General features: G+C 46.4%; 1 protein-coding gene across 1 annotated transcript in view; it reads left to right on the top strand.

Annotated features, from left to right (window-relative positions):
• LOC124776129 (venom carboxylesterase-6-like) overlaps positions 1–397 on the top strand; it is a 102385-nt gene extending 101988 nt beyond the window's left edge. Inside the window, exon 7 of the mRNA XM_047251002.1 lies at positions 350–397. Within this exon, the coding sequence (XP_047106958.1) occupies positions 350–397 (48 nt within the window). The remainder of the gene's footprint in view (positions 1–349) is intronic.
• The last annotated feature ends 16128 nt before the right edge of the window (positions 398–16525 follow it).

The raw sequence follows: 16525 nt of genomic DNA, 5'->3' as shown, positions 1-16525 counted from the left end.
TATCATACTGCAATGATGATGAGATACAAGAACCATTTTGGTAACCTCTACAGTTTCAATATTCTTTCTTGATTACTGATTGGCGTATTGCAGCTTATGAAATACTCAGCTGGGACCATGTAATTTTTTCACGTACACCAGCTAAGGGCAATCGTTGTCATCAAGGAAGTTTTTTTTCTTTTTTTACGGTTGTAACGTGATTTGAGAGTCTTGTTGAGTAAACAGTTTAGCTCGGCAAACTACACGTCATTCTACACATGTCAGTATTGCACGTACAGTACACCAATGCATCGGTAATAATCCAGTTATGTTATAATATTTTAAATGGCAGTATGTCATGTGTTTTAAGAACGAAGATGGGGAATCATTCAGATATTTTGGCAGAGGAATTAATTAGCAGCACGAAATTGATACACATCTGACTCACGTGCGGGTCTTGCAAGACAGCACGACAGGTTGTTATACAAGGCGAGGCAGCGAAGACAGCCGACCCTAAATATTCCGTAAGGAATAAATACCTTGAGGTACGGTTTTCACCAACTTATAGGAGACAATATGGTGAAGTTCCTGGAGTTCGCAAGTAATTTTTATCGTTTCTAGTTGCCGAATTATGACACCGACTTTGTTCTTTCTAATGGGACTACACACTTTTTCTGTGGCATTTGAAAGAAGCTTCTAAGAGAATTTCAACAACATAACATGTGTGGGACTCGACCAAATAGTACAAAGATAACAGTACCGCGAACCACTGTCCCACCGTCAGGAGAAGAGGTGCCATAAATATCTGCCCTATTATAACCAATGGAAACAAACACGTTACTCAGGTATGGTTTCATTTACCTGTGCACCTGAAGCCTATCAGTGTGCGTTATGCTGCTGTAGCAGTCAGATAACTTCCTCGTAAAGCTTCTGAGACATTCGCAATGTATACGACAGTCGAAAAAGTGGAAATCGTTTACGGCGTATGTCGCCAAAATATTACAGCAGCTGTGAGGTTGTATGCTGAAGAATATCCAGATCGTGACAAGAATTCAAGGTCTGCCTTTATAAATATTCTAAAAACAGTTCTATACTGGAAGTGTGGAGAGTAAAATACGTCACGGAAAAACAACAACTGATCAAAGAAGTAACACACAATGCAAATGTCACTAAGAGGCATCTCACAACTACGATGGATATCATAAAATGAGTGTTCTGAGAACACTGTATCCCCCTCATTTCATCCAAAATTGGTTACACTTCTGCGAAAGTTGTCTACAAAAAGTGCAAGCTGCGCAAAATTATTTTTCAGGTAGAAGCATCGTTTACAAATTGTTGACAAGTCAATCTTCGCAATACGCACTAATCGTCAACTGAAAATCCACGATGACTCAAAGAAATGGATAAAAACAACGCTGTTCGTCTGTCAACGTTTGGTGCGTATTTGTCCAGACCTGTGTCATTAGTCCCCGTTTTGTTAATGGGAATCCAAATTTCTCAAGTATCTCGAGTTCCTAAGATATGCTGCTGTCTCAGTTACTGGAAGACATCCTACTGGACATGAGGCGATCAGTGTGGTACCATCACGACGGATGTCCCTGCCATTTCGCATCTGTAATGGCAGGGCCTCCTAAGAGAACATTTAGAGAACGCCGGAACTAACGTTAAGGTCTATGAAAAAACGCCGATGACTCACGGAGGCATGAGGTGCCTTATAAGATGGGCCTGTGCTGCCGTTAATTCTAGATGAAATTCAACGTCCAGTACTGATTCTCCCGAATCATTTTATAGCAAGTAGCAATACTCACGGAAAGTATTTTGGGCATTTGCTTTGACAGCCGTCATAATAAGCAGAAGAAATGTACCTGAGTTAAGTGCTTGTGCGCATTTGGTATAACAGGATTGAAGTTCGTAGAACCACTTCTCCTGATGGCAGGGCAGTGGTTTGCAGTACTGTTATCTTGATATTACTTGATCAAGTTATGTTGTTGAAGTTCTTGTTTCAAATGCCACAGGAAAAAACTTTATAGTACCATTAGGGAAAAAAACGCTATTGGTGTCGCAATTCACCTATTGCAGACGATAAAAACAGCTTTAGAACGTCAAGAAATTCGCCATATTGTTCACTATAACTTGACGAAAACTCCACCTCAATATATATTGACGGAAAAAAATTGCAACACCAAAAAATAAGTAACGTAGGTATTCAAATTTCAGAGTTCATTAGTCTAAGAAATATATGTGATTAACATTGCAAGCGCGGGATAAGCCATTTCAAATGTGAAATTCTGACACATTAATAACCGGTGTCATCGCCAGAATGATCAATGCAAGCATGTAAACCTACATGCATTGCGTTATGCAAGTGTCAGATGCTAGTTAGTGGCATGGAGTTCCATGCCTGTTGCACTTGGTCGGTCAATACACGAACGGGTACTGCAGTTTGTGGATGAGTTGTCATCCGATGATATCCGATATGTGCTCGATTGGAAACAGATCTGGTACTCGAGCAGACCAAAGCTTCATCTCGACACTCTGTAGAGCATGTTGGGTTACAACAGCGGTACGAGGGCCAGCGTTATCATGTTGGAAAACACCTCTTGGAATGCTGCTCATGAATGGCAGCGCAACAGGTCGAATTACCAGATTGATGCAAAAATTTGCAGTGGGGGTTCGTGGGATAACCAGGAGAGTGCTCCTGCTGTCATGCCAACTCCAGGTGTAGGTCCAGTGTGTCTAGCATGCAGACAGGTTGGCTGCAGCCCCTCATCTGGTCTCCTCTTAACCAGCACACGGCCATAACTGAAAGCAGGGTACAACCAGCTTTCATCAGACAAAACAGCAGACTTCCACAGTGCACCTTCACTGTGCTCTCGCTTGACACCACTGAAGTCACAAAAGATGGCGGTTTCTCGACAGTGGAATGCACTTTACAGGAGGTCTGGCTCAGAGCGTCCTTGGAATAACCGATTTGTAAGACTTCCTTGCGTCATTGTTGCTCAAAGTGCTGCTGTAGAGGTAGTACGATACGCCAGAACCATATGTCGAACACTGTCCCCCAGGAGGCTCGCCACTCTTTGGTGGGTTCGTGCTTTGTTGCCACGGGGCCCTAGTCTTTGCAGCATTTTTTCCCTTTTGTGCTGCATGTGTATCCTCTTGCTATCCTTTTCCCCTCACTTGGAGAACATGTCTGGGATGTTACTGGAAATGTTCTGCATTGACTGTCACTGACGTAAGAACAGTCTCACCTTTTTTTCGCTCGATTTTCCTTTCTTTGTTTCCCTTCTCCTTTCATCCCTCCGGTGTTTGAGGTTCCTCTTTTTCTTATTCATCCTTGTGCGCTCCTGAAGGCCAGCCCACGGGTCTGACGCATAACAGGTGGCTGGGTAACGCGTAAATCCCAGCCCTGGATCGACAGGTAGGGTTCGCACATACCCTATGGTACAGGCCAGGCCCAGGGAGGCGTGATTGGCTGAGCTGCAACCTTCCCAAATTGCCGATTGGTCCCTCTGCCAGGTGTTTGGGAGGTGTGACCTGAGGTGTGAACAATCACCTAAGGCGAGTGCGCCCCCTTGTGAAGGGGCCCCCAGTTGGAAGGAGCGCGCGATCGGAGACGCTGGCTGTCATGGGTGATTTTCTCGCATCTTCCCAATCAACGTTTACGAAACGTAACCGTAATGAGAGTAATGATTCAAAGACCCTTCCCGCTGCACCACGATGCCTCATGGTCTCATGTTCTGAAGACAGTCAGTCCTCCGCCACGGTAAATCCGTTTATTATTCAGAAAAGTGTTGATGCAGTTGTCGGGCCTGTGAAATCCTGCTCTCGTTTACGGAATGGCATTTTGCTTTTGCAGACTACTTCTGATTCTCAAGCACAACAACTGCTTGCTGCCTCGCCTCTCCATGGCTACCCCGTTCGTGTCGAGGCCGTAGAACTTTGAATTCTTCCCGTGGTGTAATATACACCAGGCTGCTCGACCGTCCAACCGAGGCCGAAATTAAATCATACCTTCTGATCAGGGCGTCATTACTGTCCATCGTGTAATGAAGAAGGTAGTTTCCTTCTTAGTACCCACCTGCACTCTTTTTCTCACCTTTGATAGAGTGGTGCTTCCGTCCAAACTCAAAGCAGGCTACGAAATTATCACAGTCTAGCCATATATTCCGAACCCGATGCGCTGCTACCAGTGTCATCGTTTCAACCACACCAGAACGTCTTGTCAACACCTAGCTAAATGGATCACCTGTGATAGGGATGCTCACGAGGGCGATTGCCTGCCTCATTCTCCCCGCTGTATCAGCTGCAACGGCGGCCGTTCCGCCTCCTCTCGGGATTGTCCCGTGTATCTTGATGCGCGCAATGTCCAAGAGATCTGGGTAAAGGAATAAGTGCCTTATCCAGTAGCTTGAAAGTTACTGGGTCGTCGCAAACCCTGCATTCTCCCATCTGGCACCAATAGTTCTTGTTACCCCTCGCTCCATGAAGGACATGGCCACGCAGATGTGAGACCTGCAATTCAACTCTGAGGTTGTGAAATCCCCCGGTGTTAAGATAGCATCGCCATCCCCCCGTCCGTTTGTGCAACATGCCGTCAAACTCACGCCTCAAGGGGCGAAGCCACGAGCTGCACAATCGATATGCAGGAAAGGACAGAAGGATTACTCCCGTGGAGACTTCCTCTGACCCTCCAGCCAAACAACGCTCTCTAAACGGAAAGGCACGAAGAAGTCCGCCAACTCGTAGATCCTCTTCGATGGTCTCGCCACGTGATACGTTAGCCTGGCTGGCCTCCGTGTCGCCAGTGTGTATCACCAACGTTGGACTTCATAGAAAGACCACACAAGCAATCCGATGCTTCTGTGGACCCCATGGAGCAGGATCCTTCTGCTTCTGTGCTCTGTAGTAGCGACTCTTCACAGGCTGTCACTCTGCAGCCGCCAAGGTGACACCCCAACAGCTCTTCCACATCATGACTCTCTATCAATGGAACGTTCGCGGCCTTTGGTCCCACAAAGATGATTTACGGCTGCTTTTAGCACTGCAGCATTCCCTGGTACTCTGCCTTCAGGAAACGAAATTGCGCCTTCACGACAGCTTTGAGCTATCACACTTCCTACCAATTCGTTTTGACTTTCGCCCTGAAAAATGGTTCAAATGGCTCTGAGCACTATCGGACTTAACATATGTGGTCATCAGTCCCCTAGAACTTAGAACTACTTAAACCTAACTAACCTAAGCACATCACACATATCCATGCCCGAGGCAGGATTAGAACCTGAGACCGTAGCGGTCACGCGGTTCCAGACTGAAGCGCCTAGAACCGCACGGCCACACAGGTCGGCTTTCGCCCTGAGTTCGGCATTCCATTTCATGGGGGCGTCATGCTGCTCATACAGGATGACATTCATAGTCAACGCATCTCCCTGATTACCCATCTTCAAGCTGTTGCAGTTTACCTTTTCCTTCCCCGCCTGACTTTTTCCCTCTGTACCATTTATGTCCCTCCATCATTCGATGTCACCAGGGCAGACTTCATTCAGCTTATTGGTCAGCTATCTCCCCCATTTTTGTTACTCACTGACTTTCATGTGCATCATCCCCTTTGGGGTTCTACGAGGACCTGTCAGAGAGGTGCCCTCTTGGCTGACCTTCTTAACCAACTTAACCTCTTCTGCCTTAACACTGGAGCACTCACTTTCCTTTCTTACTCCTCACACACCTACTCCCATTTGGACCTATCCTTTTGCGCTGCCCAGCTTGCCCGTCGTCTAGCGTGGTCCGTTCTTTCCGATACCTACTCGACCGACCATTTCCCGTGTGCTATCCGTTTGTTGACTCCTACCCCCTCTGCGTACATGCCCAAACGGCAGCTTACTACGGCGATTGGCAGCTTTACTCCTCCCTGGCGACCTTCGAAGAACAAGATTTCCCCAGTTGTGATGACCAGGTGGACTATCTCGCCAACGTTATCCTTACTGTTGCAGAACGTTCCATTCCTCGTACTTCCTCTTTACCACGTCGTGCCCCAGTTCCTTGGTGGATTGAGGCATGCCATGACGCAGTTCGAGCACGGAGACAGACTCTCCACGTTTCTAACCGTCATCCTGCAATGGCGAACTGCACTCATGATAAACAGATGCGTGCAAAGTGTCGTCGCGTTCTTCGAGACAGCAAAAAAGCTAGCTGGATTTCATTCTGTAGTTCTTTTAACATTTCCACCCCTTCCTCTGTCGTGTGGGCCAACCTTCTAAGGCTCTCTGGGACCAAGATTCATTCGCCAGTTTCCGGCCTGACAGAAGCAGACATTGTCCTCATGGACTCTATTGCTATCTCCAACAACTTGGGTCGCCATTTTGCAGAAGTTACGAGCTCCTCCCACTATCACCCTTGCCCTTCACCCTTGCCTTCCTCCATCGGAAACGAGCGAAGGAGGCTCGGGCGATACCCTTCTCCGAATCTTTGAGTGCTACAATACCACCTTTACTATGAGGGAGCTCTCAGTTCATCCCGATTCTTCGCCCCAGGGCCAGACGCCATCCACATGCAGATGTTGCAGCACCTTTCACTTGCGGACAAGCACTTTCTTCTTAACACGTACAGCCGCATCTTGGCAGAGGACACATTTCGCAGACGCTGGCGTGAAGCCACCGTCATACCCATACCTAATCCCGGTAAGGACAAAAACCTTCCATCTAGCTACCGCCCCATCTCTCTTACCAGCTGCGTTTGCAAGGTATGGCGGCTCGAGTCTCGCAATTTACTGATGAATGCACAGTGTGGATTTCGAGTGCGGTGTTCTGCAGTTGACCATGTCGTTACTTTGTCCACCCATGTCATGAATGGTTTTCTGTGGCCGTCTTTTTCGATTTGGAGGAGGCCTACGACACCTGCTGGAGAACTGGTATCCTCCGTAATCTTTACACGTGGGAATTCTGTGGCCACCTGCCCTGTTTGCTTCAGGCATTTTTAAAAGACTGAGTTTTCAAGGTGCATGTGGGTCCTGTCTTGTCGGACACATGTATCCAGGAAGATGGTGTGCCTCAGAGCTCCGTCCTGAGCGTCGTCCTCTTTGCTATCGCCATTAACCCTATAATGGCCTGTCTCCTGCCAGGCATATCTGGCTCTCTTTTTGCTGACGATTTTGCCATCTATTGCAGTTCTTCACGGACCTGTCTCACTGAGCGACGTCTTCAGCGATGTCTTGATCGTCTTCACTCCTGGAGCATCGACAATGGCTTTCGCTTTTCCACTGACAAAACCGTCTGTATGAATTTCTGGCGACACAATTGGTTTCTTCCACCATCTTTACATCTTGGGCCTGTTGCCCTTCCGTTCGTTGAAACTACGAAATACTGGAGCTCATGCTCGATAGGAAACTCTCTTTTCCTCCCATATGTCTTATTTGGCAGCCCGCTGTACGTGGTTCCTCAATGTCCTATGTGTCCTCAATGGTACTTCCTAGGGTGCCGAGCCGGCCATGGTGACCGAGCGGTTCTAGGCGCTACAGTCTGGAAGCGCGCGACCGCTACGGTCGCAGGTTCGAATCCTGCCTCGGGCGTGGATGTGTGGGATGTCCTTAGTTAGGTTTAAGTAGTTCTAAGTTCTAGGAGACTGATGACCTCAGATGTTGAGTCCCATAGTGCTCAGAGCCATTTGAACCATTTTAGGGTGCCGATTGAACCACCCTCCTCGGTTTGAACTGGTCCCTTATCCGTTCGAAACTCGACTATGGGTGCTTTATTTATGCGTCTGCACGTCCATCCATCTTACGTCGTCTCAACTCTATTCACCAGCGTGGCATCCGTTTGGCCACAGGCGCCTTTTACACTAGCCCAGTTGAGAGTCTGTATGCTGAAACTGCTGAACTACCACTGTCCTATCACCGTGACTTTATCCTCAGCAGGTGTGCATGCCGTTTGACTGCCATGCATGGCCACCCATCCTGTGCCTCCTTCTTTGATGATTCCTTTGATCGCCAGTATGGGGCGCGCCCTCTTCTCCGTTACGTCCTGGAGTCCACTTTCGGCAGTTGCTACGGCGGCTTAACTTCACACTACCTGCACCTTTACCGGTGGGTGTGAATCCTTCACCATCTTGGCTTCGTGAAGAGGCCCATGTTAACCTTGGCCTTCATTCTTTCCTAAGGAAAGTCTCGGTCTATAGCCTTCAGTTTCACAACCTCAGCATGGAACTTCGCGATAGTACCTTTGTACACACTTACGGCTCTCGGACTGATTGTACGGTCGGGTGTGCCTCCGTCGTTGGCACCCGTGTCTTTAGATATCGGCTTGCGGCACACTGCTCAGTATTTACAGCCGAGTTCTTCGCCCTTTATGAGGTCACGGCGTACATGCGGCGACACAGCCTTTTCGATTGTGTCCTCTGCTCAGAATCACTCACCTTCAGAGTCTATGTGCGCTGTACACCGCCCATCCCTTACTGCAGCGGTTGGTTGGTTGGTTGGTTGGTTTGGGGAAGGAGACCAGACAGCGTGGTCATCGGTCTCATCGGATTAGGGAAGGAAGTCGGCCGTGCCCTTTCAGATGAACCATCCCAGCATTTGCCTGGACTGATCTAGGGAAATCACGGAAAACCTAAATCAGGATGGCCGGACGCGGGACTGAACCGTCGTCCTTCCGAATGCGAGTCCAGTGTCTAACCACTGCGCCACCTCGCTCGGTTACTGCAGCGGGTCCAGGAAAACTGTCACTTACTCACTCTTGGTGGAGCCAGTGTGATGTTACTGTAGAATCCTGGTCATGTCGGTCTGCCAGGAAACGAGGCTGCTGACGCTGCTGCCGAGGCTGCAGTCCTCGTACCTCAGCCCACTAGCTCCTCCGATGATCTCTGCGTTGTCGTCTATCAGGAGGTGGTGCCCCTTTGGCATCGCCAATGGTTCTCCCTTCACGGGAATAATCTCCGGCTTGTTAAGCCTCTCCCGTCGGGAGGAGGTAATTTTAACTCGGCTGCGTATTGGGCACTGTCTTCTTAGCCGTCGTCATTTGGTAAGTGGCGCTACCCCACCATTTTGTACACATTGCGCCCACGTTTTAATTGACCGCCACTTCCTGACGGGCCGCCCATTTTTTAACCGTTTACGTTCCCGCTTGGGTTTGCCGTCTGAGTTATCGGCCGTGTCAGCAAATGACGCGCGGGCTCTCGACCGCGTTTTGCTTTTTATCCTGTAAAGCAAGTAGGCGAAGGCCATTTAATTTTTAGTTTTGGACCTCCGTTTCTGTATGGTGTCCTTTTTTAGCCCTTTTTCCGCGTGCCAGTTTTTAGCTGTCTTCTATTTGTTCATTGGGACTGACGTATAGTCGTTTTTTAACTTCTCTCTGTCTTCGTGTTCTATAGCGTTGGCTTGGGCGCGTATGATCCCAGCTGTTTTTGGCACCCTAAACCAAACATACGTCGAACACGGTGGTCTCTCCTCTCGATACTGCCACGTGGCCGTCCGGAGCCCCGCTTTCTTGCGGGGGTACGTTCTCGTGATTACCGCTGCCAGCGGTCATGTACGGTGACTGCAGTCCTGCCACGTCTTTTTGCAATGTCGCAGAAGGAACTTTATTCAGTAATGGCGTGTTTGTCGCCTTAAAGGCACTCTTGACTGACATCAGCTCCCTAAGTCCAGCCTCAAAGGTAAGTAACGCTCACGACCGCTGCAGCAATCGTGATTTGCATCTTCATAGCGTCGCTATTAGCGCCACTCTTATGCACCTGTAGCGAAAATTTAAAACACATCATCTTTCAGATGTAGAAATACGCCTACCAACTTTCGTTTATGTCTCACACCTCCTTGATGATGCCATATTTTCCGTCAGCGTATTTATTTCTGGATAATCACTGGAGCGTATTCAAATCCAGGGATATGTAAACGGGCAGAATATGGCGTTGCGGTTGGCAACGCTTGTATAACACAGCTGGTATCAGGCGCAGTTGTTAGATCGTTTACTGCTACCACAATGAGAGGTTATCAAGATTTAAGTGAGTTTGAACGTAGTGGTATAGTCGGCGCACGAGCGATGGGACACAGCATTTCGAGATAGCGATGAAGTGGGGATTTTCCCGTACGACCATTTCATGAGTTTATTGTAAATATTAAGAATCCGGTAAAACATCAAATCTCCGACATCGCTGCTGCCGGAAAAATATCCTGCAAGAACGGGACCAACGACAACTGAACAGAATCGTTCAACGTGACAGAAGTGCAACCCTTTCGCAAATTGCTGCAGATTTCAATGCTGGACCATTAGCAAGTGTCAGCTTGCGAACCATTGAACTGAACAACATCGATATGGGCTTGCGGACCGGAAGCCTCACTCGTGTACCCTTGATGACTACCTGACACAAAGCTTTAACCTCCGCCTGGGCCCGTCAACATCGACATTGGACTGTTGATGACTGGAAACATTTTGCCTGCTCGGACGAGTCTCGTTTCAAATTGTATCGAGCGATCTAGTGCATGGACATGTATGAGCAAGGAGACAACCTCATGAATCCATGGACCCTGCATGTCAGCAGGGTATTGTTCAAACAGGTGAAGGCGCTGTAATGGTGTGAGGCGTGTGCTGTTGGAGTGATATGGGATCCTTCATAATAATAATGAGCGTATGGCATTGGTCCCCCCCCCCCCTCCCATGAACCATGGACATTGCCGTTGGTGGGGAGGCTTGCGTGCCTCAGCGATACAGATGGCCGTACCGTAGGTGCAACCACAACGGAGGGGTATCTGTTGAGAGGCCAGACAAACGTGTGGTTCCTGAAGAGGGGCAGCAGCCTTTTCAGTAATTGCAGGGGCAGCAGTCTGGATGATTGACTGATCTGGCCTTGTAACACTAACCAAAACAGCCTTGCTGTGCTGGTACTGCGAACGGCTGAAAGCAAGGGGAAACTACAGCCGTAATTTTTCCCGAGGACATGCAGCTTTACTGTATGATTAAATGATGATGGCGTCCTCTCGGGTAAAATATTCTGGAGGTAAAATAGTCCCCCATTCGGATCTCCGGGCAGGGACTACTCAAGAGGACGTCGTTATCAGGAGAAAGAAAACTGGCGTTCTACGGATCGGAGCATGGAATGTCAGATCCCTTAATTGGGCAGGTAGGTTAGAAAATTTAAAAAGGGAAATGGATAGGTTAAAGTTAGATATAGTGGGAATTAGTGAAGTTCGGTGGCAGGAGGAACAAGACTTTTGGTCAGGTGATTACAGGGTTATAAATACAAAATCAAATAGGGGTAATGCACGAGTAGGTTTAATAATGAATGAAAAAATAGGAGTGCGGGTAAGCTACTACAAACAGCATAGTGAACGCATTATTGTGGCCAAGATAGACACAAAGCCCATGCCTACTACAGTAGTACACGTTTATATGCCAACTTGCTCTACAGATGATGAAGAAATTGATGAAATGTATGACGAGATAAAAGAAATTATTCAGGTAGTGAAGGGAGACGAAAATTTAATAGTCATGGGTGACTGGAATTCGTCAGTAGGAAAAGGAAGAGAAGGAAACATAGTAGGTGAATATGGATTGGGGGGAAGAAATGAAAGAGGAAGCCGCCTTGTAGAATTTTGCACAGAGCATAACTTAATCATAGCTAACACTTGGTTCAAGAATCATAAAAGAAGGTTGTATACCTGGAAGAATCCTGGAGATACTAAAAGGTATCAGATAGATTATATAATGGTAAGACAGAGATTTAGGAACCAGGTTTTAAATTGTAAGACATTTCCAGGGGCAGATGTGAACCTGACCACAATCCATTAGTTATGAACTGCAGATTGAAACAGAAGAAACTGCAAAATGGTGGGAATTTAAGGAGATGGGACCTGTATAAACTGAAAGAACCAGAGGTTGTAGAGAGTTTGAGGGAGAGCATAAGGGAACAGTTGTCACAAATGGAGGAAAGAAATACAGTAGAAGAAGAATGGGTAGCTCTGAGGGATGAAATAGTGAAGGCAGCAGACGATCAAGTAGGTAAAAAGACGAGGGCTAATAGAAATCCTTGGGTAACAGAAGAAATATTGAATTTAATTGATGAAAGGAGAAAATATAAAAATGCAGTAAATGAAGCAGGCAAAAAGGAATACAAACGTCTCAAAAATGAGATCGACAGGAAGCGCAAAATGGGTAAGCAGGGATGGCTAGAGGACAAATGTAAGGATGTAGAGGCTTGTCTCACTAGGGGTAAGATAGATACTGCCTACAGGAAAATTAAAGAGACCTTTGGAGAGAAGAGAACCACTTGTACGAATATCAAGAGCTCAGATGGCAACCCAGTTCTAAGCAAAGAAGGGAAGGCAGAAAGGTGGAAGGAGTATATAGAGGGTTTATACAAGGGCGATGTATTTGAGGACAATATTATGGAAATGGAAGAGGATGTAGATGAAGACGAAATGGGAGATAAGATACTGCGTGAAGAGTTTGACAGAGCACTGAAAGACCTGAGTCGAAACAAGGCCCCGGGAATAGACAACATTCCACTAGAACTACTGATGGCCTTGGGAGAGCCAGTCATGACAAAACTCTACCATCTGGTGAGCAAGATGTATGAGACAGGCGAAATACCCTCAGACTTCAAGAAGAATATAGTAATTACAATCCCAAAAAAAAGCACGAGTTGACAGATGTGAAAATTACCGAACTATCAGTTTAATAAGTCACAGCTGCAAAATACTAACGCGAATTCTTTACAGACGAATGGAAAAACTGGTAGAAGCGGACCTCGGGGAAGATCAGTTTGGATTCCGTAGAAATGTTGGAACACGTGAGGCAATACTAACCTTACAACTTATCTTAGGAAAGATTAAGAAAAGGCAAACCTACGTTTCTAGCATTTGTAGACTTAGAGAAAGCTTTTGACAATGTTAACTGGAATACTCTCTTTCAAATTATGAAGGTGGCAGGGGTAAAATACAGGGAGCGAAAGGCTATTTACAATTTGTACAGGAACCAGATGGCAGTTATAAGAGTCGAGGGGCATAAAAAGGGAAGCAGCGGTTGGGAAAGGAGTGAGACAGGGTTGTAGCCTGTCCCCGATGTTATTCAATCTGTATATTGAGCAAGCAGTAAAGGAAACAAAAGAAAAATTCGGAGTAGGTATTAAAATTCATGGAGAAGAAGTAAAAACTTTGAGGTTCGCCGATGACATTGTAATTCTGTCAGAGACAGCAAAGGACTTGGAAGAGCAGTTGAATGGAATGGACAGTGTCTTGAAAGGAGGATATAAGATGAACATCAACAAAAGCAAAACAAGGATAATGGAATGTAGTCAAATTAAATCGGGTGATGCTGAGGGAATTAGATTAGGAAATGAGACACTTAAAGTAGTAAGGACGATAAATAGTTTAGACAAGAAGAGAATAGAAGCTTTCGAAATGTGGTGCTACAGAAGAATGCTGAAGATTAGATGGGTAGATCATATAACTAATGAGAATTGGAGAGAAGAGGAGTTTGTGGCACAACTTGACTAGAAGAAGGGATCGGTTGGTAGGACATGTTTTGAGGCATCAAGGGATCACAAATTTAGCATTGGAGGGCAGCGTGGAGGGTAAAAATCGTAGAGGGAGACCAAGAGATGAATACACTAAGCAGATTCAGAAGGATTTAGGTTGCAGTAGGTACTGGGAGATGAAGAAGCTTGCACAGGATAGAGTAGCATGGAGAGCTGCATCAAACCAGTCTCAGGACTGAAGACCACAACAATGGCATTGGTGGCCAGGAGACCCCTCGCGGGGCGGTTCGGCCGCCGCTCTACAAGTTCTTTAAGGCCACTACGGTTACTTGCGAGTGAATGAGGATGAAATGATGAAGAAAGACACACAACACCCAGTCGCCTCGAGGCAGAGAAAATCCCTGACCCCGCCGGGAATCAAACCCGGGACCCCGTGCGCGGGAAGCGAGAACGCTACCTCAGACCACGAGCCGCAGACATGGGATCCTTGATACGTCTAGATACGACTCTGACAGGTGACACGTACGTAAGCATCCTGTCTGGTCACCTGCATCCATTCCTATCCATTGTGCATTCAGACGGACGTGGGCAACTCCAGCAGAACAATGCGACACCCCACATGTCAATAATTGCTACAGAGTGGCTGCAGGAACACACTTCTGAGTTTAAACACTTCTGCTGGCTACCAAACTCCCCAGACATGAACATTATTGGGCATATCTGGGATGCCTTGCAACGTGCTGTTCAGACGAGATCTCCACCCCCTCGTACTCTTACGGATTTGCGGACAGCCCTGAAGGATCCATGGTGTAAATTCCCTCCAGCACTACTTCAGACATTAGTCGAGTCTATGCCACGTCGTGTTGCGGCACTTCAGCGTGCTCGCGGGAGCCCTACACGATATAAGGGAGGTGTACCAATTTGTCTGACTCTTCGGTGTATTTGGAGTGGCCTGTCGTAGTTGGCTCACTTGTGTAGTGACCGTAACAAGTGAAGTCGTAAAGTTGCTCATCTGATCGCACGTGTACTTCATAACACATGACAACGACCTTGTATCAGGCCGAAACTGTACGTGATAACTGCATCTACTGTCACGATAAGAATTGTATAAAGTTGTTGAAGTAGCCGCGCCTCCTTATGGAAAATTAGTAATTTTGGTAAATATCTCATCCTATAATGTGACTCGTTCAATGTAAGTATTGGGCGGAACCCTGAAGTTGTTAACTAAAAAAAACGATTTGGTTTACTTCTTTTTCAGTATTGTTAACTAAATTTTTTACGTTATATCTGAGATTCACTGCAGATGTACACTACCTGCTCGGGTAAAAAATTATTAATTTTTCTGTTGCAGGATAGTGTGAGTTTGTTCACCTGCGTGTGGGCCCCTAGTATTGAACCAGAAAATGATTCCGCGTTTTTGACAGAGGAGCCGCAGAAAATTATAACCGAGGGTCGCTTCAACAAAGTACCCTTCATGACCGGAGCACTCGACCTGGAGCAGCTGCGACAAACACAGAGTGAGTATCAAGCTACTTGCTTGCGATCCTTCCTTTCGATTCTATTGTCACTGACTTTCAATGATTTGGTATCATTGACCTTCACTGTTTTGAAGAACCCACTTTTTAGAAGCTACCAATCGACGCAAATTTGAAAACACTTTTTGCAATCATTTCTAAGGATGGGCTAAACTGTTAATTAGCAGTAATAAGTTGCGATGTTCCAGTTCCAGCGAGAAAATAGCATTGGCAAATCTATTAATAAGTTACTAATATATGATACGTTCCACGCGGGACGCGAAGTACACAGAAGCCAGCGAAATAGTTCGCAGTGACGCAGTGATGTAACAATGTTTTCTGTTTCATGTGGTTAAAGAAGTCATCTGGACTTTTCATTAATTTAAGATTCAAGAAATTATATTTATCAGTCATTCAACTCGAAAGCGTTCCTTTTTAAAAAAAAAAATCTTTTCAACACGTTTTGTACTAAATCCAGTGTTATTACGTAGCCCGTTTTTTTATAAAAATCCTCTGGCAAGGCACTGGTGTTACCAACATGGAGAACCAAGACATCTTTTGTTACTTTCGTCTCTTAAAGCACAGTATATCCACTTATACCTAGATTTGTGGTTTTTTTTAATTGTTGAATTACATGCAAAATTTAATGTAAAAATTCGATACTACGTTTTATCGCAGCAAATGACAGTTTCCGTAAAGAGTCCACAACACTCATGGACTTGTACACGTGTCTCAGTTGGAACAGCATCACTGTTTGCGCGTTGGAACAACTCTGGACGTGCCAGGAGGCCCTGTCAACCGTTACCAAAGAAGGGAACAAACGCAGTCACGGGTCACACGCTGCCCAGGCGTATCTACACTGGTATTCAAAACTTTACGAAGAAAGTAACTTTCGCATGCCGAGTCACTGCCGCTAATACACCACAATGAAACTTGTACCATACATAGAAAGAACTGTTACAATATACGAGTGTCACTCCAAAAGAAATGCACACTATTTTTGTAAAAATACGGTTTTCATTCTGCATATGTGAAAGTTTTACGGTGTGTAGATACATCCTTCCCGCTTGTTTTCAAACGTAGTTCAACCTGTTCCCGTGAGTGGCGCCGTCACAGCATGTCTTCAAGATGGCTGTTACACTTGACGGTCGTCAGAAGCAACAAGCTGTCATAGAATTCCTGTGGTGTGAAAACGAGACAGTGGGAAACATCCACAAGAGGTTTAAAAAGGTGTATGGAGATGCTGCTGTCTATCGCAGTACAGTTAGTCGGTGGGCAAGCAGGTTTCGTGATGAAAGCGGACACGGCAATATTGAGGATTGTCATCGCAGCCGCAGGCCTCGTACTACACACACTCCAGACGATGTGCAGACAGTTAACGAATTGGTGACTGCTGACAGACACATCACAGTGAACGAATTGTCACGCTACATTGGGATAGGGGAAGGAAGTGTTTGCAGAATACTGAAAGCGTTGGCGTCAGAAAAGGTGGGTTCCCAGGATGTTGACAGTGGCTCACAAAGAAACAAGAAAAACGGTATGCGGCAAACTTTTGGAACAGTACGAGAATGGTG

This window comes from Schistocerca piceifrons, chromosome 1 (genome assembly GCF_021461385.2).
Source record: "Schistocerca piceifrons isolate TAMUIC-IGC-003096 chromosome 1, iqSchPice1.1, whole genome shotgun sequence".
Classification (NCBI taxonomy): Eukaryota; Metazoa; Arthropoda; class Insecta; order Orthoptera; family Acrididae; genus Schistocerca; species Schistocerca piceifrons.
The sequence above is the reverse complement of the archived record's forward strand: the minus strand, read 5'-3'. Positions and strand labels throughout refer to the sequence as shown.